Here is a 24,215-nt window from a genome sequence, read left to right as displayed (position 1 = left end):
CCTTATCGATTCTCATTGGGTGAGGGAATAAGAGAGTACAAACGGGTGTGTTTGCATTAACTGTCTTTTATATTTCCATCTCTGCGTAGAAAATATACCATATACAGTATGCACAAATAATAATACCAGATGGCGCCGGGCCTGGTTCGGGGGGGGGCAGTGAAAGTGAAACTAAAGACGTTTTACTAATTCCTCTATTGCCATATTTCTACTGTGTGGAACCAGTTCGACTCGGCTCGGCTTGTCTCCCGTTGTTGTGCACCTCATTTCCTTTCCCTTCTTACCTTCGGAAACTTGTGTTTGAGGAGTTATGACGTTTGTTGCCCACACCGAAACTGGCCCGGCGTTCACTCTGCCGCTATATTCACAAGCACCGCTAGGTAGCGTGTCAAATACGAGACATTCCTGTAAATGATTCACATGCTGTGGACAAATGTTTGAGGATATTGGAGGGATTCCATGCACAAACAACACTTATACCATTGATTTCCCGACCGTTATACCGCCAGCGTGATTGCCATCGAGTACACATAAATTTTAACAATGCACTGAAACAAACGGAACGGCCACCGTTCATTTATCGCAGAACACTCAGTAGGTCAGGATGTCGGGAAGAGGACGTGGGATTAAGCCAAAGCCTCAAGATGATGGGGTGTCATTTCCTGACACGGTATAATAATGCTTAAAATGTTTCCCCACTTTAAATGATCCCTTACAACATAACAGAATCAAGATTTATTTAGAAATGCAATTAGAACGGGTTAACGGAGGCAGCATAGACATCATATAGTAAAGACATGCACATTATGGACGCAACCCGTTGTAACGCCATTTTCGCTATACCACCAATTTGGCCGTGAACGGAAGTTGGCGATATAACGAGAGTAGACTGTATATAAATAAAGCTGCCTTGCCTTGGAAACTTTGCAAGTGTTCCAGTGGACCTGGTGTCATCTGTTTGGACCTGGTGTCGTCTTTTTAGACCGTTTCTGCCTCAACACCATGTTGGCTACGTTCTGACCAAAACAATGCAGCGTACGTGTGACGTCATCGCGCATGCACAACGAAGGTGGAATCGATGAGCAGAATCGTTAAGCAGGCGGGTAAACGATTCCAAGGAACCGAGCTACTGGAAACCGGTTCTCAAAAAAGAACCGGTTCTCGATTCCCATCCCTAGGTGTCAGTGCATTTGATATGAAAACATGGCTGTAAATGGTCTTATATAGCGCTATAAAAAAAGACACTGTTAAATTTAAGGATCCTCGTGGTTTTTCTAATCCAGACATGCAGATTTTCATGAATCTCAGTCTTATTCCAGGCTTTGTGTGTAACCCATCGTGTCCACTTGCGTTACATGCAGAACCTGCCCACTTAAAGGGGTCATATTTTGCTAAACCCACTTTTATTAGTCTTTGATTCATTTATTTGTGTATTTGGACCCTAATAGTTCATACAGGTTGAATTTGAACCCTCCAGGTGCTGCAAAGCTATCTTTATATTCATTTGGGCAAAAATCGAGTGGATTTCTACAACTCGTTTTAATTCCTGCTTAATTTGTTACGTCTATAACTAGTTACGTCACGACATTTGCACATATAAGGTCAAGACTTCCAACGAACATTTCTCAGAGTACAACATAATTGTTTGTCAGCAGCAGCCGTTGTAGTAAAAACTGAAAATATGTCCAAACTTTGAGCAGATTACCTAAAATGTTCAGTTGTTGGTTGAACAGGACAGAGCAGCACAGGCAACAACCTGGAGGGGGTGGGGCTTTAAGTGCCTCATTTGCATTTAAAGGGCCAGCGCTCAAAACCACCTTTCTGGTGTCATTACTCAGAAATAGGGTTGAAGATGGACCTGTGGAGTTGAATTAATGAAGAATTCAGACCCAAGCAGAGCATTTACAGTTTATGAGTCTAGTTTTGACCAACTCTATATGTAAAGTGTCATGAGATAACTTTTGTTACGATTTGGCGCTATATAAATAAAATTTGATAGATTGATTTGATTGGTTTTCCCCTTTAAGTCACTTTGGAAAAAAGCGTCTGCCAAATGCATAAATGTAAATGTTATGTAGACCCCAGGGAAATGTTTGAAAATGCATAATTCCATTTAAAAAAGCAAAAACATCACTCCTTTAAACACATAAATTGTGAGTGATTTTGCAACAGCGGTCATTTTTGTGAAACACTCTGCCTCGCATAATGAGTTTGATTCCCAAAATGTACTTATGAAAGACTAAAAAGATATTCAGAAAAAACAGTAACATGTAATTTTCGTGTCCTTTTTTTTACCATGTTACATACGGATTTTTTGTACAAAAATAATATAAAAATGTTTTTATCTGAGAAAATAGTTTCTCTTTTATCTCAGTAAATATTTTTAAAATAGACCCAAAGTGCTTCTAAACTGGCTTCATAGTCCAGGGGTCTCAAACTCATTTTAGTTCAGGGGCCACATTCAACAAAATTTGATCTGAAGTGGGCCGAACCAATAAAATCATATTATAATAAAGAAATAAAGTCAACTCAAAATTTTCTCTATGTATTACAATAAGTAGAATTAAACAATGACAATGTTTACATCTACAAACTGTCCTTTCAAACAATGTGATTAACATGAACAAACTGAAAAAATAAGTGTAATTTTAACAATGTTATGTTTCAGTTGATCATTTTCACGTCTTCATTATAACTTACAGATCACAGTGGGTCTACAAATACACAAAATATTTAATATCAGGTGGAATATTGTTAAAATTGTACTTCTCATAAAACATTTCAGGTTGTTCATATTTGTTCAGGTTATTCACTTTTTTTTCTTTTTTTTTTGTTGTGAAATTAAGCTTTGTTTTAGTGTAAATACATGAAAATATTTACATTTACAAAGAAAGAAATTTGGAGTTGTGAATATTTATAGATTGTTATGATAGTATTTTACTGATCTGACCCACTTGAAATTGAATTGGTCATTGATCATTAATATCTTAGTGTAATTTTTGCATTTCACAACTTCATCTCAAGGGCCGGACTGGACCCTTTGGCGGGCCGGATTTGGCCCCCGGGCCTCATGTTTGACACCTGTGCATTAGTCTATTGTCTTGTTTAAATTTTTAGCCCCTCTGTCCTTTTTTTAAGGACCAATTTCATAGAAGCACCCACATTTTAGCCTCTTACAGACACACTGTAATTGTGTCGCTGATTCAAACCACTGTAGAAGGAGAGTTACTGAAGCCAGTTTAAGAGGTGACCTTTACGCTAACAAGGAATTTTTATGTTTAATTTAATTATCAGCACTAACCCCCTTGTAGAAATAACTAAGGTGTAGCCTTCAGCGAGCACAAAGCAAGACATTTACAGCAACGGCAGGAAGTAAAGTCAATAAGGCAGACACCCACACCTGCTCCTCACTTTAAGGCCATGTCAAAGCCCTGAGGTTAAAAACACACCCACGGCACATTTAAATACCACGGCCCACACCTGCACTTTCCTTTCTAAAGTGTACATGACGATACATAGACACACACACACACACACACGTAACATTAAGGCATTGTTTGGCCTGTAACCTTCTGTAAGCGGTTTCTTCAGAGTGAAAGTGTTGGACACAGACAGGTCTCGTAATGAGCTTGAAGAGGAAGAAAAAAAGGTAGTAAAAGGGAAAAGAACGAGACAGAGAGCAGCAGGGTGAGAAGGTAGAAAAAAAATGGAAGGAGTGTTGGCCAGCAGAGCTTTTTTATGGATTATTCATCTTCAGGTGATGACTCCCCCATCACTCCGCTCACTTTGCTCAACCTCAAGAGCAATAAAAAACGTCTGGTGAGAAAGATGTACAAATCTGCCTGAGGTGAACTTACAGTAGGAGCGCTCAGAAATGCACAAGCAGACCAAACCGCTGAGAGATTTTAGGGTTTAGGGGCCATCTATATTATAAAAACCAGGTGGCCTCTATATGTGTGTGTGTGTCTGGGGATTCACACAAAATCTGTACAGAGCTGACTGCTGCAGTTTGTCATACTTATGCATTTTCAGTCAAGGAACAGACTAGCAAAAACGGCATGTTGATAGGACTAATGTTTTGGGAGATATTAGTAATTTTGGAATACAACAGCCTTCCAATCACATTGCTTTGGCCAGAATGTTTTGGCGGTGACTGCTGGACAAATGCGGTACAGCATGCACGAATACACAACAGCATAAAAACTACCACATCTAGAACCCATGGGTCAATGCGCTAGTTACCCCGCCCCCCAAAGGGGAGGCAAGGGGTATTGTTTATGGTTCGGTTTGTTTCTGTGTTTCTTTGTTTAACGCTCTAGCAGCAACAATATTGGTTGAATTCATACCAAATTGGGTTTATAGATTGCCAGTGACCCAGAATAGATGTGATTACATTTTGGGAAAAGTAGGTTAAAGTTCAAAATTTTTATTAATTTTTAAAATCTTTTTTTTTCTCCATCTACTTATAATGGGCAAAATTTGAAATGTCTGTAGCAGCAAAACTATTAGTTGAATTCATATCAAATTTGGTTTATAGATTGCAAGTGACCCAGAATAGGTGTGATTACATTTTGGGAAAAGTAGGTCAAAGTTAAATTTTTTAATGAATTTTTTTTAAATCTTTTTTTTTTTTCATTTACTTATAATGGGCGAAATTTCAAGTGTCTGTCACAGCAAAACTATTGGTTGAATTCATACCAAATTTGGTTTATAGATTGGCAGTGACCCAGAATAGATGTGATTACATTTTGGGAAAAGTAGGTTAAAGTTCAAAATTTTTATTAATTTTTAAATTCTTTTTTTTTTCCCATTTACTTATAAAGGGGTGAAATTTCATGTCTGTTGCAGCAAAAGGATTGGTTGAATTCATACCAAATTTTGATCATAGATTGCGAGTGACCCAGAATAGATGTAATTACATTTTGGGAAAAATAGGTCAAAGTTCAAATTTTTTATGAATTTAATTTTTTTTCCCATTTACTTATAATGGGTGAAATTTCAAATGTCTGTCACAGCAAAACTAATGGTTGAATTCATACCAAATTTGGTTTATAGATTGCCAGTGACCTAGAATAGATGTGATAACATTTTGGGAAAAGTAGGTTAAAGTTCAAATTTTTTATTAATTTTTTAAAATCTTCTTTTTTTTCCATTTACTTATAAAGGGGTGAAATTTCAAATGTCTGTAGCAGCAAAACTATTGGTTGAATTCATACCAAATTGAGTTTATAGATTGCCAGTGACCCAGAGTAGATGTGATTACATTTTGGGAACAGTAGGTCAAAGTTCCAATTTTTCTAATGACTTCTTAAAATCTTTTGTCTCCCATTTACTTAAAATGGGCGAAATTTCAAATGTCTACAAAAACATCAATTTTGTTTCAATTTACTTCAAACTTGGCATATATATAGAGGCAATTGATATGCTGACATCAGCACATGCATAGACATGATGACATCAGCTGGATCGATGCCAAAATAAGCTACAATACGTGTGAGGGGCGGGGTTTATTATTATTATCATTATTATTTTAGTTTTATTGGTTTATTTAATAGGGACCATGCACATTTATGAACATTGCTGTATAAAAATACGCCCATGTAAATATGCCAGAATTAGTAAAAAAAAAAAAAAAAAAACTAGTTTTCATCTGCAGTCCCTAGGCAGGTGACACAAACAAGACATAAAACAGCCAACATTAGAACGTCACTCGTTCATTTGTTCTACCTGGAACCACATGTTACATATTTAACCTTCTATGCTTTTTAGGGTTCCTGATTTCTGAACTCATAGCCCTCTGTGCCTTGGTTCTTTGCAAGCATCAGTATGAAATTGTTGTGCTTGGTTAAAAAAAAAAAAAAAAAAAAAATGTAGTTGCCGGGACAAAGATTTAATCCCAAAACACTGGGATATAATCAAACTCTTTATGACCATCAGTGCAGTGTAAACGTATTCATTTCCCTTCATTCTCTCGACTGCTGAGTCAGAGCTGAAGCAGTTAGCGCCACGTTAGAAAAAGCACCGCTTCCAAGGGCAGCCTTTTGTGGAGGTTTTGCAGTTTAAATGTGGAGTTAAAACCTTTACAAAACTGTTCACAGGAACTATTTTAACCCACTGCTTTTAGACACAGCCATTTTGTTCGATTAGACGAGACAACATGGTCGCCTACAGACCACATCTGACCATATTTGTATCAGCGGTGATCGGTTTGCTTCGATTTACAGTTTTGTTAAGGCACAATCAAATACGCTTCATCGTATTTACACTTATATCTATATTCCAGATTTCTGTCCTTACTGTTCCCTTCAATTTGGATTTGGATAATTGGTTTTGTTTTTTTTTTAAATATATTTTATTGATTTTCCATTTTTGGATTTGGGTAATTAACTGTTTTTATTTTGGGCACTTTAACCCTTTCATGCATAGCGTTCACTCCAGTGGACAGTTCTTCTCCAGCTGTTCTCTTGTATATTCATGGGTTTTGTTGTTTTAGTTCCATATCAGCCAACACAGTGGATGCTTATGCACCATCCCATAAACTGACATTCATACCATTACTGTAACTTTCCTGTTCTTTTATCTAAAGCAATTGCTAATTGTTATTAGACTGTAATTAACCGTTTTTTTTTTTTGCATATTATCTGAGTGAGTAATAACTAGTATTATAGTATGTTCAAATGTGAGAAAACATCAGATTAGCAGCATTAACCTCCTGAGACCCAGGAAAGTGAACATTTTTAGCTTTTTTCCATTAAGTAATTGTCTTGATTGGAAACCACATAATGCAACAAATTTGTTTTTTTATTTGCAGATACATTTTTTTAAAAAATTATTTAATTTATTTATTTTAATAGAATGTCCTTTACAATGGACAGCATTTTTTAAGTGAAACTGTCTCACTTTTGTCCCTCACAGAGGACAAAAATGCATTGCTGGGTCTCAGGAGGTTAAAAATGCTTTTATTTCATAGTTTTCATACAGTATGTCAGTAAATGCATGTTTCTTAGCTAAAAAAAAATTAAACGAACGGTGTTAAGATAAGTGGACATTTTTGTAGCGCCATGAAAAATAGGTTCATAAAAAAAAAAAAAAATAATAATAATAACAATCACTTTTTTTTTTTCATGCCTAAAGAGATAAAAACACTCAGAAAAAAAAATAATTCTTGATTAAGGTTCTCATAATTCATGTATGAAAGGGTTAATGAGCTGAAAACAAAATCTCATTGCACTGTATTACAATGACAAACTCTATTCTATTCTGTAAAATATTCCAAAACAAAGCAATATTTAAGTTGATGCTGTGTTTTTAACAGTTAACATTTATTCATGAAAAAATGTAAGGCTGTGTTATCACTTGATTTGTATTTGATGATTTGTAATGTGGATTACATTGTTATTGTTTTTACTTTAGTTTATTATTTCAGTTATATTGTATTTTTTAATTCTTTTTTTTTTTTTGTGTATTGTTCATTTCGGGGGAGGTATTCATATAAGCCTTCTTTTTGGCTTCTAACCTCTCCTGCACAATTTTGTTACTTGTTTGAATGTTGTTTTTTCTATTGCTGTTTTATTTTGTGCAAATTAAATTAAAAAATTAAATAAATTAAAATTAAACATGGGATATTATTAGGGAATATTCACCATTGGATTTTCAGTCATGTATAATCACCTGAAAACATGAATCTTTCATTTTTGTCACTTTGAAATGAACAGTTTATATCTGGTTATCTTCACACACATTTTTCTATTTCAGTAGCTCAGAGTGGACTACTTCTTTTTTTGTTTTGTTTTTTGTTCTATTGTGGGTAATATCCAGCATTTTGATGTATTGCCTATATATAAATACATACCTACGCCCTGACATAGTTGTTAAACGTTCATAATGACGCTATTTTAGGGTAGTAACTCCTCCAAAATCCAGAGTTAATGCACTCTTTTGAGCCCGTGAAACCCCTGAGCATAGGGCATAAAGTCTTCCTCTGATAAGGATAAGTGGAAAGGGGCTGGACTCAGACCTGTAGGGTGTGAGGATGTTGAGGGGCGGCGGCTGTTCACAGGTCTGAAAGGTCTCCTGCATCGGGACGGGCAGCGACGTGCGGTCGAAAAGCTGCTGGTCCTGAATAGTGGAACTCCTGAAAGCCTTTCTCATGGTAATGTCCTGAAGAGACACTGAAAAGAGAAAGAAAAGAAAACAGAGGATAGGCACTTTAGTCAGCGTTTGTACACATTTTTCAAGGTCAAATTCAAGCACTTTTAAGGCTCATTTTCCATTTTTTCCAGCCCAGCCCCTTCTCGCTGAGATCAAATACATATCTACTGGCATACATACATTCATGATTTTTTTTTTTTTTGACTTTTTATGACAATGATGTACATTGTATTATGCTATAAACGTCTAGAATTATGTTTCATAACAGCAAAAAGTTGACAAATTAAAGGAGAGCACAAAGTTTTATCCAAAGAAAAGGAAGCCACTTTGTGTTTTTCAGACACACTCAATAAAAATTTACCTGGATTTGACCTGAGAACACTTGGTAATTTTCTTTTTTCACATAAAGTTTTATTTTTCAAAATGTATCACCTCTCTGGAAGTAACTTTGTCTTGGCATCTAACCTGGCAGAGTTAATATTAAAAATAAATAAATCACATCACAGAGTTAGAATTATCTTCAGGCGCACTCGCATCGAGACAAAGATTAAGATAAAAATGTACCTGGAGTCGACCTGAGGGCACCCGCTAATTTTCTTTTAAGTTTTATTTTTACCCCGCCCCCTGAAGGGAAGGCAAGGGGTATTCTTTTTGGTTCAGTTTGTTTCTTTGATTGTTAACACTCTAGCAGCAAAACTATTAGTTGAATTCATAGCAAATTGGGTTTACAGATTGCCAGTGACCCAGAATAGATCTAATTAAATTTTGGGAACAGTAGGTCAAAGTTCAAATTTTTCATGAATTTTTAAAATAATTTTTCTTCTCCCATTTCCTTATAATGGGCGGAACTTCAAATGTCTGTAACAGCAAAACTATTGGTTGAATTCACACCAAATTGGGTTTATAGATGGCCAGTGACCCAGAATGGAACTGATTATATTTTGGGAAAAGTAGGTCAAAGTTCCAATTTTTTATACATTTTTTAAATCTTTTTTTTTTTTTTTTCACCCATTTACTTATAATGGGCGGAATTTCAAATATCTATAAAAACAATTTTGTGTCAATTTACTTCAAACTTGGCACATATATAGAGGCAATCAATATGATGACATCAGCACATGCATAGACATGATGACATCAGCTGGATCGATGCCAAAAAAGCTACAATACGTGCGAGGGGCGGGGTTTGATGTGCCTGGAACCACTTGTTCTAAATGTATCACCTCTCTGTGTAGCTTTGGCTTGAGTTAATATTAAAAATAAATCATATCACAATTATAGATATAATTACAAACACTTTCAAACCCTTAAACTAAAATTCAAGCACTTTTCAGACTTTGAAAACACAACATTGAAATTCAACCATTTTCAAAGATTTCAAGCACCCGTACGAACGTTGTTTAGTTTTTAACCCTTAGGAGTTTGAGCCTATTTTGGCCGTGTTTGAGTACTTTTAATTTGGCCTTTATATTCTATATAAAGAAATGTTAACTATACCCATGTTTGGTACCTTTTTTTCAGCACAACTTTATCCATATCATCTGCCTATTGTTTTTTTCACTTTAACCTACTACAGCAACAGAAAAGGACAAAAAACATAAAAAATATAAAATCTGATTTGAAGAATTTATACAATTTATTGCATAAATAACACAAAGATGCTTAATGAACCTCTTCAAAGACTTTAAAAGTGAATACTGGTTCCAAATATTAGGTATATAAAATCAAAATTGTAATAAATTAAAACTATACTCAAATATTTGACATAAAAGCAGATCTTTACATAGGCGTTTTCTTCGGTTCTCTCCCCCCTACCCCACCCCACCCCACCCCAGGTCCACCCAGTTTCCGCATCCGGTTCAGGTGGGGGTCATTCTCACCGTTACCTGTAATGCTTATGCAGTCTGTGGATTAGAATCCGCAGATTGGCCAGTTTTATCCATTTTGGAAAAAACAAAAATGACGCAGATATGGTCTGAAATATAACCCCCCCACACCACCTCATTTTCATACTTTTATTCACGTTTAGGGATGTAACGATATGAAAATTTCATATCGTGGTTATTGTGACCAAAATTATCACGGTTATCATTATTATCGCAGTATTGTTGAAATTGTGCTCAAAATGTTCAAAAAGTACTTAGATACACACTGAAATAATTTAACCAAGTTGTATTTTGAAAATAAATACAAAAAATAAAATAATTGGCACAATCCACTTTCTGTTGGCAGAAACATTCAAATATTAACCCTTAGTGGTCTGAGTCTATTTATGCCATTTTTAAGTACTTTTGATTTTGCCTTTATATACTATATAAACAAATGTTTATAACAATTTAACCCAAACTAATCAGTGCACTGATGTTTATCCCATACTTGTAAAATGAACATAATATGCAACAAAATCAATTAAAAAAATGAACACAGGCATAAAAAAATGAACAAAGCAAGCCTCAAAATGAAAAAAAAAATGGAGAAAAGTAGATGGTTTGTTGAGGTAGAAAATTATTTACATTGAGCAGGACAAATATTTAAAATATCTAACATTTAAAATCAGTCAAAAAAAAAAAGAAAACAAAAAAAATGAAATTGGTGTTGAAAGAAATTTGAGCTGATTTGAGATTAAAAAAAAAAAAAAAAATCAATATTTCCTTAAATTTCAATGGGAGATTTTTCTTCCTGAGATGTGAAGAAAGTAGATGGTTAGTATAAAAATCAGTAAAATATACAAAATAAGCAACAAAATTAATAAAAATGAAGAAAAGAGCCTGAAAAATATTTGAGAAATTTAGAGGTAGAACCTTTAAAATCAGTCATTATACCCATGTTTGGTATCTGTTTTCTCAGCAGAACTTCAACTATATCATCTATTATTTTTTCACCTTAACCTACTATATAAACATAAAAGGACAGAAAACACAAAAAATATAAAATCCGATTTGAAAAATGTATATAATTTATTGCATAAATAACACACAGATGCTTAACGAACCTTTTCAAAGACTTTAAAAGTGAATATTGGTTCCAAATATTACGTATATACAATCAAAATTGTAATAAATTAAAACTATACTCAAATATTTGACATAAAAGTAGATCTTTACATAGGCGTTTTCTCTGGAAAAGTGCGGTAATCAAACACGGTTATCAAGATAATTAAAATTTTAACGGTAATACTAACCTTCTGCAATTTTACCGCGGTTTATCGTTAGACCGGTAATCGTTACATCCCTATTCACGTTTGTTTGCTCCAGTTTCAAACTGTCATATCTCCAGTTCTATTTGCTCTATCAACGTCAAATAAAAAGTGGGAGAGTGTTTCAAGTCCGCGCTTTTGAATGCAATCGTCCCCAGTGGTTTACATGACCGACTGCTGACACTATGATGTGTTGAATATGTCATGTGTTTCAGTCACAGGGCCGTGACCGTGGAAGGGTTAAAGCAGGTTTCTTTTTGTCAGTGTGGAATAGAAATTCAAACATTCAAAACCAAATATTCAAAAACACCAGCTTCTCTCTTTCCGTTGACACTTCCATACAGTCCACACATACACCAACGTGCCTTCTGTCTCTTATGTCTCTGCTGAAGACATTAATCATCATTTGGCTGCGTGCCATCATTATCGTCCTCAAAATTGACACTGACATCATCACTCAAACGGCCATGATCAACATTACAGAGCACTAAATCCATTTGAATCTAACAATCATCCTCCCATGGGCTAATGTCACATTGTTGTTCTAATTGGCTCATTTCAATTTCCCCGAAAACAAACCCACATATGATGGCTGCGCTAAGATAAGCCGGGCTACGGTAAGGTCATCTGTCAAAGGCTGTGGGAATAATTGCCATTCTTCAATACAGCAACAGCTGACATTTTCAAAGGGAAGGAGAATAACAGAGCAAAATCAATGCTGCGGAGCCGAAGCTTTGAGAAAATCAAGAGGGAGAAAAGGCCGAGGGGAAGGAAAAAAACAAAAACAAACATACAAGACTAATGTTAACCTTCAATCTCTTCAGGCCTAGAAGAAAAGGCAAGTCATGGAAAGAAATCTGGAACGTAGCAACCAAATCTGAATTATACATGAAGGAATGACGAATATATACACTTTACAGCTGCCCAGGGGAGGACTGAAATAGTCTGGTGGTATACAGAAAAGTATTATTATGATCCTCCTCTACCACACACAAAACAATATCAGCTACAAAAAGACTGGAAACGAACAGAGTTAATTTCTTTGAGGGGTCATATTTAGCGAAACCCACTTTTATTCTCATTCGTTGGTTCGTTTATTTGTGTATTTGGACCCTAATAATTCAAAAAGTTTGAATTTGAACCCTCCAGGTGCTGCAAAACTATCTTTATATTCATTTTGGCAAAAGTCAAGTCGATTTCCACAACCTGTTTGAATTCCTCCTTAAAACTAGTTACATTTGCACATATAAGGTCAAGACGTCCGACGAACATTTCTCAGAGTACACCATGATTTTTTGTAGTGGCAGCGGTTGTAGTAAAAACTAAAAATATGTCCAAACTTCGAGCCGATAACCTAAAATGTTCAGTTGTTGGTTGTATTAACGAACACAAGTAGCTGAACGGAACAAAAAGCACAGTCAACAACCTGGAGGGGGTGGGGTCATGTGCATTTAAAGGGCCAGCGCTCAAAACCATCTTTTTTGTGTCATTACTCAGAAATATGGTTGAAGATGGACGTGTGGAGTTGAATTAATGAAGAATTCAGACCCAAGCAGAACATTTACAGTTTATGTAGACCATAGGGAAATGTTACAAAATGCATAATTCCATTAAAAAAAAACACAAAATATCACTCCTTTAATTGCAAGTTTTCATTTTTATAATAATTCTTAATAATTAAACAGTAATTACTCTCATGCCTTGCATTCTTTATGACATTATGATTTGACATGAAGTGCATTGTACAAAGTATCGCATCAGTATTGTCGATACCAGCCTGAATTTTACTCAAGATCGGAAAGGAAGTCTGTGGTATCGAACATTACAAACCAAAAACAAAAGATAATTTACTGTGACAGGGTATGTGATTTTAATGAATTTCTAATTAATTAACTGACATTTATAAATTGATAAAACACAGACAAATTAACTAGAGAAGAAAGTCTGTTTGCACCCAGAATAATAAATGAAATATAGACAGAATGAAAGCACAAATAAAAATCAGTTACTGCTATAAAAGAAACATTATGAAAGCTGAATTTATAATGATTATGCCTACACTTATAATACGTTATTAACCTTGGTAGAAGTTGTTGTACATTATTATAAACTGTTATGACTTTTATAATGCATTATAAATGCATTATAATGTCTTATGAATGTGCGCTTAATGCATTATAAACTAGACCTTCAAGTAAAGTGTTACCAAAACTTCCTTATCAGCATGTTAGCTTGAGAATAAATCTTACAACGCTGTCGATGGATATCTTTGCCGTCCATCCAGTCATTGGATATGACATGACCGAGGTACTTAATTTCCTCACAAACATCAAGAGGACTGTCAGCCAAACAAAAGGTTGGAAAAGTTGATTTCCTGTCCCCTGCACTTCTGTCATTATTTGGCTTAAGTCGTTTATCACCATTTATTGTAATATTATCCTCTGTATATTGTTTGTTTCATTGGAAATAAGGTATTTTCCAACATTTCATTTACTAATCATGTAGATCACAGGTGTCAAACATGCGGCCCGGGGGCCAAATCCGGCCCGCCAAAGGGTCCAGTCTGGCCCTTGAGATGAATTTGTGAAATGCAAAAATTACACTAAGATATTAATCCTTTCATGCACGAATTATGAGAACCTTAATCAAAATTTTTTCCTGAGTGTTTTTATTCTTCTTTAGGCATGAAAAAAACAATGCAATTGAAAATTTTCTTCTGAAAAATAAATAAAAAATAATAAAAAATAATAATAAAAAAAAAGTTAAAATACATTTAAAAAAATAAATAAATAAAAATAATGAAAAAAAAATTCTCATGGACCTATTTTTCATAAAGTTGCAAAAATGTCCACTCAGCTGGACACTGTGTGTTTAATTTTTGACGCACAAAAACATGTATTTACTGATAAATTGTGTGAAAACTATGGGGAGGGCTTGTGACTCTGGGGGTTTATGCTCAGGAGAGATCTACATAATGTTACCAGTTCATGTCAGAAAAGATATGTAGTGTCTTAAAACTTTAATAAACATATGTGTTTAAAAAAAAAAAAAACAACAACGAAAAGAACAACAAAATCCATGAATATACAAGGGAACAGCTGTAGAATAGCTGTCCACTGTTGTGACCAGTGTGCATGAAAGGGTTAACAATCCTTTTATTTCAGGTTCCACATTCAGACCAATTCAATCTCAAGTGGGTTCAAGTGGGTCAGACCAGTAAAATACTATCAAAATAACATAGAAATAATGACAACTCTAAACTTTTGTCTTTGTAAATGTAAATATTTTCATGTATTTACATTAAAATAAAGTATAATTTCACAAAAAATTTGAATAACATGAACAAATATAAACAAACTGAAATGTCTTCAGAGAAGTATAATTTTAACAATATTCTGCCTGTTGCTAAATGTTCTTGTGGATTTGTAGATCCACTGTGATCTGTAAGTTATAATGTACGTGTGAAAAAGAAAAACTGAGGCATAATATTGTTAAAATTACACTTATTTTTTTCAGTTTGTTCATGTTATTCACATTGTCTGAAAGGATAGTTTGTGGATGTAAACCTTTTCATAATGTAATTTTACCTTTTTCACTCTTAAACATAGAGAAAAGTTTGGAGTTGACATTATTTATATATTATTATGTTATTATTTTACTGGTCCGGCCCACTTCAGATTAAATTAGGCTGAATGTGGTCCCCGGAAAAATGAGTTTGACACCCCTGATGTAGATGTTCATAAAAGCTCAAAGTAAAGCTGAGGTTTATTATATCAAAAATACTAAAAACTGAAGAAAAACTGACTTCTTCAGTAAAATCTATCATTATCTGAACATAAACCAAGTGTGTCCATCCACTGTCATTGATCCAACTCCATGGGTTTTACTGGTGAATCAATGTTGTAGAAGATGATGGTGTTTCCACGGTAACCACAGAGCCTCTAAACGTCCGAATGGGTCATATCTGATGACCATGAAAAGATGACAAACTGTATTTTACACCAATTATTTAGATGGATTCAACCAGAATTAAACAGTTTATATATATCAGTAGATGATTTTGCTAGATGTTGGATGTTTGGGTTTTTGTGGGTTAAATAAAATAAAAATAAAAAATAAAATATAGAATGACGCTAGTAAAAACCATAGCTGAGGTCCTGTAGATTTTTTTTTTAACCTGATAACTGCTGAGCCATCTAAACCCTCAACAATGCCCTGTCTTGATAAAGTGAGACAAACCAAGCCATTTTACAGTTAAAAAAAAAAAAAAAAGTGCAAACAAGGCGCGCTCCCCCAGTTCCGCCTTAAATCCTGCAGCTGTGCATCTGGGTAATGACTTCCACAGACTGTTTGTGTAGTGACGGTCCAGCTACCTGAGGCACAGAAGTCTTATTATTAACAAACACTATCGGGGAACCAACATTTGGTAAGCAACACTCAGGGAGACAGAAAGAAGACCAAAGAATGCAAGAGGGAGATAATATAAAAGTGGAAGGGAAATGGAATCAGCGGACAGAAAGAAGAGGCAGTGACAACAAAACAAAGTGTGGGAGCTGGTGTAAAAGAAATACAGACAAGGAGACGCAAGAGGGAGGGGACTGAAGACGGGAAACAAAAGAGCATTAACCCTTTATACAGCAGGCATAGAAATACTGTCCAATTCAAAATGTCAACCTTAATGTGTGACTGGAGGACCGAACAAGACTTTATTACTTTTGGGAAATTTTTCAAAAATTTTTATGATGTAGAAAATCAAGGTCAATGCCATACTGGATTTGGTGCCTTGGCTATAAGTGTCAACCAAGTGCAGACCTCCGCCAAGGTAAATCAACCCCCACCCCCATCACCACCAAAATTTAACCATTTGTTCCTTGTGCCAGAATCAATATTTCCTGAAAATGTAATAGTATTTTTATGTATTTATACATTTTTAAACTGATAACACACTGTTTTGTTAAATAATTATTATTTCACTCATCCTAAAATCACTTTTTACTGTCTGAGGCAGATGTTAGTTCCTTTGTTGGGATCGCACAAAAATAATGTTATGATGTTGGATGATTCAGGGACTGTAAACTATGCATTCTATTCACAACTAATAGAATATGAAAATTTGAGCAGGATCTGAAACTGTAATGTCTGTAAAACAGAATTTTTATTCATCTATTATTATTTATGACAAAATTTCATTTTTTCAGAGGAAAGTTTTGTGATATAGTATTAGATCCTGTTCTGATCAAATAAAAATGTAATATTTGTGCATATTTCTGGTATAATTAAATTTTTCCAGGAAATATTCTCTTAGAAGAAGAAACAAAACAAACAAAAAATATTGCCTTGTTAACAGTATCTTGATATATCGTATCGTGGTCCTAATATTGTGATTTGTATCGTATCACCAGATTCTTGCCAATACACAACCCCAATTACAAGTACCATAAATTCCGGACTATAAGCCGCTACTTTTTTCCAAAGCTTTAAAAACTGCGGCTTATACTCCGACGCAGCTTATACGACGATTTTCCCTTATTGCCTGCCACACCCCAGGGGAGAATCTGTCTATTGTTACCAGGTATGCAGGAATGGATAACATTAACAACTTAACCTTTGTAAAGTTAATATTAACACACACAAAAGGGGAACTTTTAAGGAAAAATAGTAAACCTTCAAATGTTAATATTGTTTCACAAATATACAAAACAAAACTCTGAATGAAAACACCCAATAAAGCTCTCCAGAGACCGTCATAAATTTAAAGCATCTCAGAATTAATGCGCACGTCCTGCGTAATGTTAAATGAAAATGATATTACAACAGACATGATTACTTGTTTTTAATCTTTATATTTTAAAAATAAATTAAAAGTCCTACTCTAACGAAAAACAAAAATTTGTTCACTTTCAAGTGTCTTTCAAGTCATTTTAAGTCCGTGAATCCACAGCCGGCGCAAAAGCAAGTCAATCCCATATCGGCACGAATCCAAAGGAAACCCCGGTAAGTCCACCGACAAAAAAAAAAAAAGAGAGAAAATGTGCTTTTATTACTATCCTTTTATTGCCTTGTTTTTTGTCTTTTGTTTTTTAATCATCATATTAACAACAAATCGACCTATAGATATGACAGCAAGCTCACACATATCAGACCCATTTACATACAGGGAAGACTTTCATTTGAACTCAAAGAAAACCTTTATCCAACTAGGAGCACTTGGAGAGCGCAGACCTCCGCCAAGGCTGATCAGTGGCCCCCCCCATGGGCCCCCCCCACCCCCGATCACCACCAAAATGTAATCATTTCTTCCTTATCCCATTTCCAACAAACCCTGAAAATTTCATCCAAATCTGTCCATAACTTTTTGAGTTACGTTGCACACTAACGGACAGACAAACAGACAAACAAACCCTGGCAAAAACATAACCTCCTTGGCGGAGGTAATTACCGTCCAGTTTTGACGCAATGGAAAAAAAAAGGTTCCACTCGGTCCCATAGACTCCCATAGAAGCCAGGCTTCAACAGGGAAATGCACTGACCATAGATCGTACGAGGAAACAGCGCAACGGGAATGTATGAGAAGCGAACAACATCCAGTCTGATGATTTGTGATAAAGCTGATTCTGAACGAACTCGTCTGTGAGATGAACGTGTTTTAACACACGTGTAGTCAATGAAATGTCAACACAACCGAACATATTTAACCATTTAATTTTCGTAATGATAGGGGAAGCCGGGTTTCTCTTGCGGTCTATGAGAAATCGCCACTGGTGGACACCCGCATCTTATAAACCGGCGCAGCTTATACGTGTACAAAATTAATTTTCTTTCTAAAATTAGCGTATGCGGCTTATATTCAGGTGCGGTCTATAGTCCGGAATTTACGGTAGTTGCCAGTGTCATCTTGTCTCGTTGTGTGTCTTCGGTTGTAACAAGCCTTAATCCTCCCATCTTTTCACCCTCTTAGATCTTGCCATTTCTGGTTCTCTGTGATTCCATCTCTGTTCTCTCTGATCACTGTGGGTTGTATATTTGTCACACCTCCACGGCTACGGCTTTGATTTTTGCTTTTCTCATTATTATCAGTCGCACGTTGTTAATCCGAGCAACTTTATTGTGCAGCATCGCCTGAAAAAGCCATTGTTTAAACCTTTTAGCGTCATAGTTTTCTCTCTCCCTGGTGGTAATAATAAGTTTGTACTCCCAGTTAATTGCTGTGATCTGTGAACCCTGGCCAAACACTAAAAGTCTGACATGGAAGCAGTTCAATAATTATAGATTTTAAACTAACCCCCAGATATTTGAGGGAGGCGAGAAAGGAAGCGATAAGGTCATTAGCCAAACATAAACATCTATTATGGTTTAAAGAGCAACTTCTTCTGTTATCATTGACCTTTTTATAATCACCATAGTTGTGGATGTAATTTTCTCGTGTAATCACATGTTATTTGTAACTTGGATTTCAGTGGGTTGTCCTAAGATGGCGCACTGTATTATGTATGTTATGATCTCTATGCTCATGTCAGTATGTGTTTTTTTTTTTTTGTTTTTTTCCTCATCCACCCTCATGTTACTCCACGTCACCCACGGGACCCCTCATTTATGGCCATTTATTTTTCCCACAGAAATTATATGTCTCGTCTGTTTTCTCTCCCCCTCTCGTGTCTTCTACATCACTCGTCACTTCTCTATTTCCATGCTTCTGTTTTTACTACTGTAACCCTTTATCGGGCAAGTGACTATTTTTGGTCATTACAAGACAGTGACAGCAACAGTTACAGTGAAGCAACAAAAAGCCTTTTCACACCGGAAGGACTTTTTGCACTTCCTGTAACTTTTTCAGGAGCTAAGCCCTTTTTTCATGCATTCGGACAGCATAGGAACTCGGGACCACGGACCAGTAAAATAAGTTGCTTCCAAGCCGTAATCCATTACAGATTACTTGTTACTGTTATTTAAAAGTAATGCCTTACTGTATAATATTACTGTAATGCGTTATGTGACTCCTGTATTACTTTTTGACTTATTACCTCCGGCAAGGAGGTTATGTTTTTGCCAGGGTTTGTTTGTCTGTTTGTTTGTCTGTCTGTCCGTTAGTGTGCAACATAACTCAAAGTTATGGACAGATTTGGATGAAATTTTCAGGGTTTGTTGGAAATGGGATAAGGAAGAAATGATTAACTTTTGGGGGAAGAAATCCTGGATTCTGGATCACTTTGAAATTTTCGTTAACATTGTGGTAAATGGGGCCAAAATTTTCGTTTCCCAATATCTCGCTTAATTATTGACCAAAACTCATGAAATTTAACTCAGGAATTGACAATGGGGTCCTCTATCACATTTCAAAGGCTGATCCGGATCTGATCCAGAAGGCGGATTTTATCTCAATTTATATAAAAAATGGGGGTGCCCTTACTTTTTGGCCTACTGTGCCTTTAATATTAAAGGTAGAAATTTCTGACAAGCGCCATCGTGTAGCTCAGTCAGTTCCGCATCGGGAGTATGCCACCGGATTTCATGTCGCTTTAATACTTAAGGAGCTAGATCCAGAAGAAAACCGCCATTACGAGAAATGTGATTTTCGTGAATAACTACTGAACTAATAAGGATATAATTATGAATCCAGTTGCTAATGGTATGTTTTCATGGTCAAGGAATCTTAAAATATAGGTCAAATAAATATGGGACTAATATTTATGGTGGAAATCACAATATGGGGGAATTGTGCAAATCTCATGCAATTTGACTCAGGGATTTACAATGGGGTGTTCTATCAAATGGCAAAGACTGATCTGGATCTTTCAAAAAGTTATGGACAGATTTGGATGAAAATTTCAGGAAATATTGATACTGGCACAAGGAACAAATGATTAAATTTTGGTGGTGATCGGGGGGGGGGGGGGGGCACTGATCTGCCTTGGCAGAGGTCTGCGCTCTCAGAGTGCTTTTCTAGTTGTTCATGTTATGTTCAAATACACTTCGTAGATTTAAACAATTTCATTACGGAATTTTACTTTTTTCACTTAAAAGTTATTATCCTATTATTTATATTATTTTACCGGTCTGGCCCACTTTCTATCATATTAGGCTGTATGTGGCCCCTGAACTAAAATGAGTTTGACACCCCTGCTCTGGATTCTGCTGTTTGGGGCGTTTTAGAACATGGAACCAATAGAACATCACACAGCAATGTCGACTTTCTTAAAGATACTACAGTCTACTCTCGTTATACCGCCAACTTCCGTTCACGGCCAAATTGGCGGTATAGCGAAAATGGCGTTACAACGGGTCGCGTCCATAATGTGCATGTCTTTACTATATGATGTCTATGCTGCCTCCGTTAACCCGTTCTAATTGCGTTTCTAAATAAATCTTGATTCTGTTATGTTGTAAGGGATCATTTAAAGTGGGGAAACATTTTAAGCATTATTATACCGTGTCGGGAAATGACACCCCATCATCTTGAGGCTTTGGCTTAATCCCACGTCCTCTTCCCGACATCCTGACCTACTGAGTGTTCTGCGATAAATGAACGGTGGCCGTTCCGTAGACCTACTCGTAGCTTGTCGCGATCAGCGTCTGGCGCGTTTGTTTCAGTGTATTGTTAAAATGTATGTGTACTCGATGGCAATCACGCTGGCGGTATAACGGTCGGGAAATCAATGGTATAAGTGTTGTTTGTGCATGGAACTGGGCTGGCGGATGGCGATAGGCGGAAATGGCGGTAGCTAATGGAATAATGCATTGGGGATTTTTGTGCAATGGTTTTGGTCGGCGGTGAGCGAAAATGGCGGTATAACGGCGGGCGGTTTAACGAGAGTAGACTGTGGAATTTTAATAATATTCTGCCTGTTATTTAATGTTTTGTGTATTTGTGGATCCACTGTGATCTGAAAGTAGTGATTCACATGTATAAATGATAAACTAAGGTGTAATAATGTTAAAATTGCACTAATTTTACTTAAGAAATTTCAGGTTGTTCATATTTGTTCATGTTATGTTCAAATACACTTCGTAGATGTAAACATGTTCATTACGGAATTTTACTTTTTTCACTTAAGAGTTATTATCCTATTATTTATATTATTTTACCAGTCTGGCCCACTTTCTATCATATTAGGCTGTATGTGGCCCCTGAACTAAAATGAGTTTGACACCCCTGCTCTGGATTCTGCTATTTGGGGCGTTTTAGAACATGGAACCAATAGAACATTTTTTATGTTTTTATGTTGTTTTTTTTTTATGTTTACGCATTTGGCAGATGCTTTTTTCCAAAGCGACTTACAGGGGAAAACCAATTAAATCACTCAATCAATCAAATTTTATTTATATAGCGCCAGATCACAAAAAAAGTTATCTCTTGACATTTTATATATAGAGTTGGTCAAAACCAGACTCTAAGTCAATTTACAGAAACCCAACAGAATCACACAGAACATCACACAGCAATGTCGACTTTCTTAAAGATACTATTAAAGAAGAATGGGAGAAGTTGTCACCCGAATACTTGAGGAACACTTGCGCAAGTTTCAGGAAGCGTGTGAAGGCAGTTATTGAGAAAGAAGGAGGACACATAGAATAAAAACATTTTCTATTATGTACATTTTCTTGTGGCAAATAAATTCTCATGACTTTCAATAAACTAATTGGTCATACGCTGTCTTTCAATCCCTGCCTCAAAATATTGTAAATTTTGCTTCCCCACCCTGTAATAGTTTGCTGCACTATGTTGCAAATAAACATAAACTTTAGACGACATTTAGTCTGTATAATGTATATGATTATGGACGGAGGCAGAAAAGCCAGGTGTAGATTACTGCACAAAGTGAGAATTTTGTTTTCCTTGGTCAGGATATGTACAGTCAGTCCAGCTGTGATTTACAAGGCTGACAATTAACCCTTTCACACATAGTGGTCACTACAGTGGACAGCTGTTCAAAGCTGTTCTCTTATATATTTATGGATTTTGTTGGTTTAGTTCTGTATCAGCCAATACAGTGGATACGCATATGCATCACTGCATACACTGTAATTCACACCATTACTGTAAATTTGCTGATCTAGATAAAGCTGATCTGCAGAGTGTAAAAAAAAAATTTTAAAGGTTGTTTTTTTGCAAATTATCTCCATGCAGGTATGTTAAAATGTGAGAAAACATCAGATTAGCAGCATTAAAAATATTTTTATTTCATAGTTTTCATGCAGTATATCAGTAAATACATGTTTCTTTGCTTCTTCAGCTGAGTGGACATTTTCACAACTCCATGCAAAAATAGGCTCATAAAAATTTTCCTTTTTTTTTCCCATGCCTAAAGAGGAATGAAATCACTCAGGAAAAAAATCTTGATTAAGGTTCTCATAATTAATGCATGAAAGGGTTAATACCGAACAAACAAGAACTCAAACCATGAATTATGAAAGAGCTGCAGCATCTGAAACCGACTACAATGAACATTTGACAGATAAACAGAACCACAGCGCTTCAGTTTCAGCTTCAGTTTGTCATGTCTTTTATCTGCTGTGATTGTCTCCATCAACTCATCATAAATTTTTTATTAGTAAGGGTTTTTTTTTTTTTTTAATTTTTATCAATTACTAGAAATTTCAGGCAACCCCATTTGTAATGTGGCTTTATTACAAAATGACGTGACATTCTTATTACATTTTGAACTTTTATTACATAATGGGAATTTATGACATAATGCGGCTCAACAAGGTACCAAAGTCAGTCTACGTCGCTGTAACGGTTTCTTTTGTTTAAAGCGGTTGAACCTGAGTGAAGGGGTAAAGAGGTAGGAAAACAGGAACATCGCCGAGTTGCTTTTTAGCTGGTTTTGTAATCCCTGCGGGGGCTTTTCTGTTTTGTTCACAGGAAGGTCAAAGCAAAAGTCCGGATAAGCTCCTTGAAAGGTTAGGTGGAGCTGACGCCGACACTCCCTTACTTACAGCTTACAAATGTAACGAGCAGATCTACAGAGGACACTGTCAGCTGGCTGTGGATTCTGTGCCCTGCCGCATTTGAAGAGTGCAGAGGGCTGTCAGATGGTGTGACAAGTAGGTGCAAAAGCGCCGAACCAGAGAGTGAGAGAGGGAGGGCGAGCGAGCGAGCGGTAGGAGTGTGTGTCGAAATGTATTTAATGCAGAGTGAGGCGGCAATAAACCTCTGCCAAGCAACAGTGAGCGTTGAAAGAGGCACAAGCGCACTAATCGATGCGGGGAGAGACCGAAAACACACATCCACTTGGATCAGTAACACACACCCAGATGGATATCTTAACATGATGTTCTACATTCTAATTAGAAAATGTCACTTATTTAGCTCAACCGCCAATTACAAGCATTTAGAGAAGATGTTCAGCTAATGAGAGGAATGTGAGTGTATGGGTTCACGGCTGAATGAGGGGATATTAGTGTGTGTGTGTGTGTGTGTGTGTGTGTGTGTGTGTCGGGTCGAGCAGCACCAGGTGCAGCAGCCGCCTCTGATCTCAGCCTGTGAAGCTTCTTATCAGCAAGAAAGTGGCGAATAGTTTAGCTCTCTCTCTCTCCTCTCTCTCTCTCTCTCTCTCTCTCTCTCTCTCTCTCTCTCTCTCTCTCTCTCTCCTCTCTCTCTCTCTCTCTCTCTCTCTCTCTCTCTCTCTCTCTCTCTCTCTCTCTCTCTCTCTCTCTCTCTCATTCCAACTGATGCATAACACTCGACATAAGATAAGATAAGATAAGAGATAATGTAAGCTCTCTCCTCTCTCTATCTATCTATCTCTCTCTCTCTCTTCGCTCTCTCTCTCTCTTCTCTCTCTCTCTCTCTCTCTCTCTCTCTATCTCTCTCTCTCTCTCTCTCTCTATCTTCTCTCTCTCTCTCTCCTCTCTCTCTCTCTCTCTC

The 24,215-nt window shown here is 36.2% G+C and overlaps 1 protein-coding gene across 4 annotated transcripts in view; it reads right to left on the bottom strand.

Moving 5' to 3' along the window:
* The window catches only part of wasf1 (WASP family member 1), a 247,721-nt gene that overhangs the window by 89,082 nt on the left and 134,424 nt on the right, over nt 1–24,215 (bottom strand). For all 4 annotated transcript variants that reach the window (XM_030127872.1, XM_030127871.1, XM_030127873.1 and 1 more), the window contains exon 4: nt 8,018–8,171. In XM_030127872.1, coding sequence (XP_029983732.1) covers nt 8,018–8,171 — 154 coding nt within the window. The remainder of the gene's footprint in view (nt 1–8,017; nt 8,172–24,215) is intronic.

This window comes from Sphaeramia orbicularis, chromosome 24 (assembly GCF_902148855.1).
Source record: "Sphaeramia orbicularis chromosome 24, fSphaOr1.1, whole genome shotgun sequence".
Lineage (NCBI taxonomy): Eukaryota > Metazoa > Chordata > Actinopteri > Kurtiformes > Apogonidae > Sphaeramia > Sphaeramia orbicularis.
Note: the sequence above shows the minus strand (reverse complement) of the source record. Positions and strands in the feature narration are given on the sequence as shown.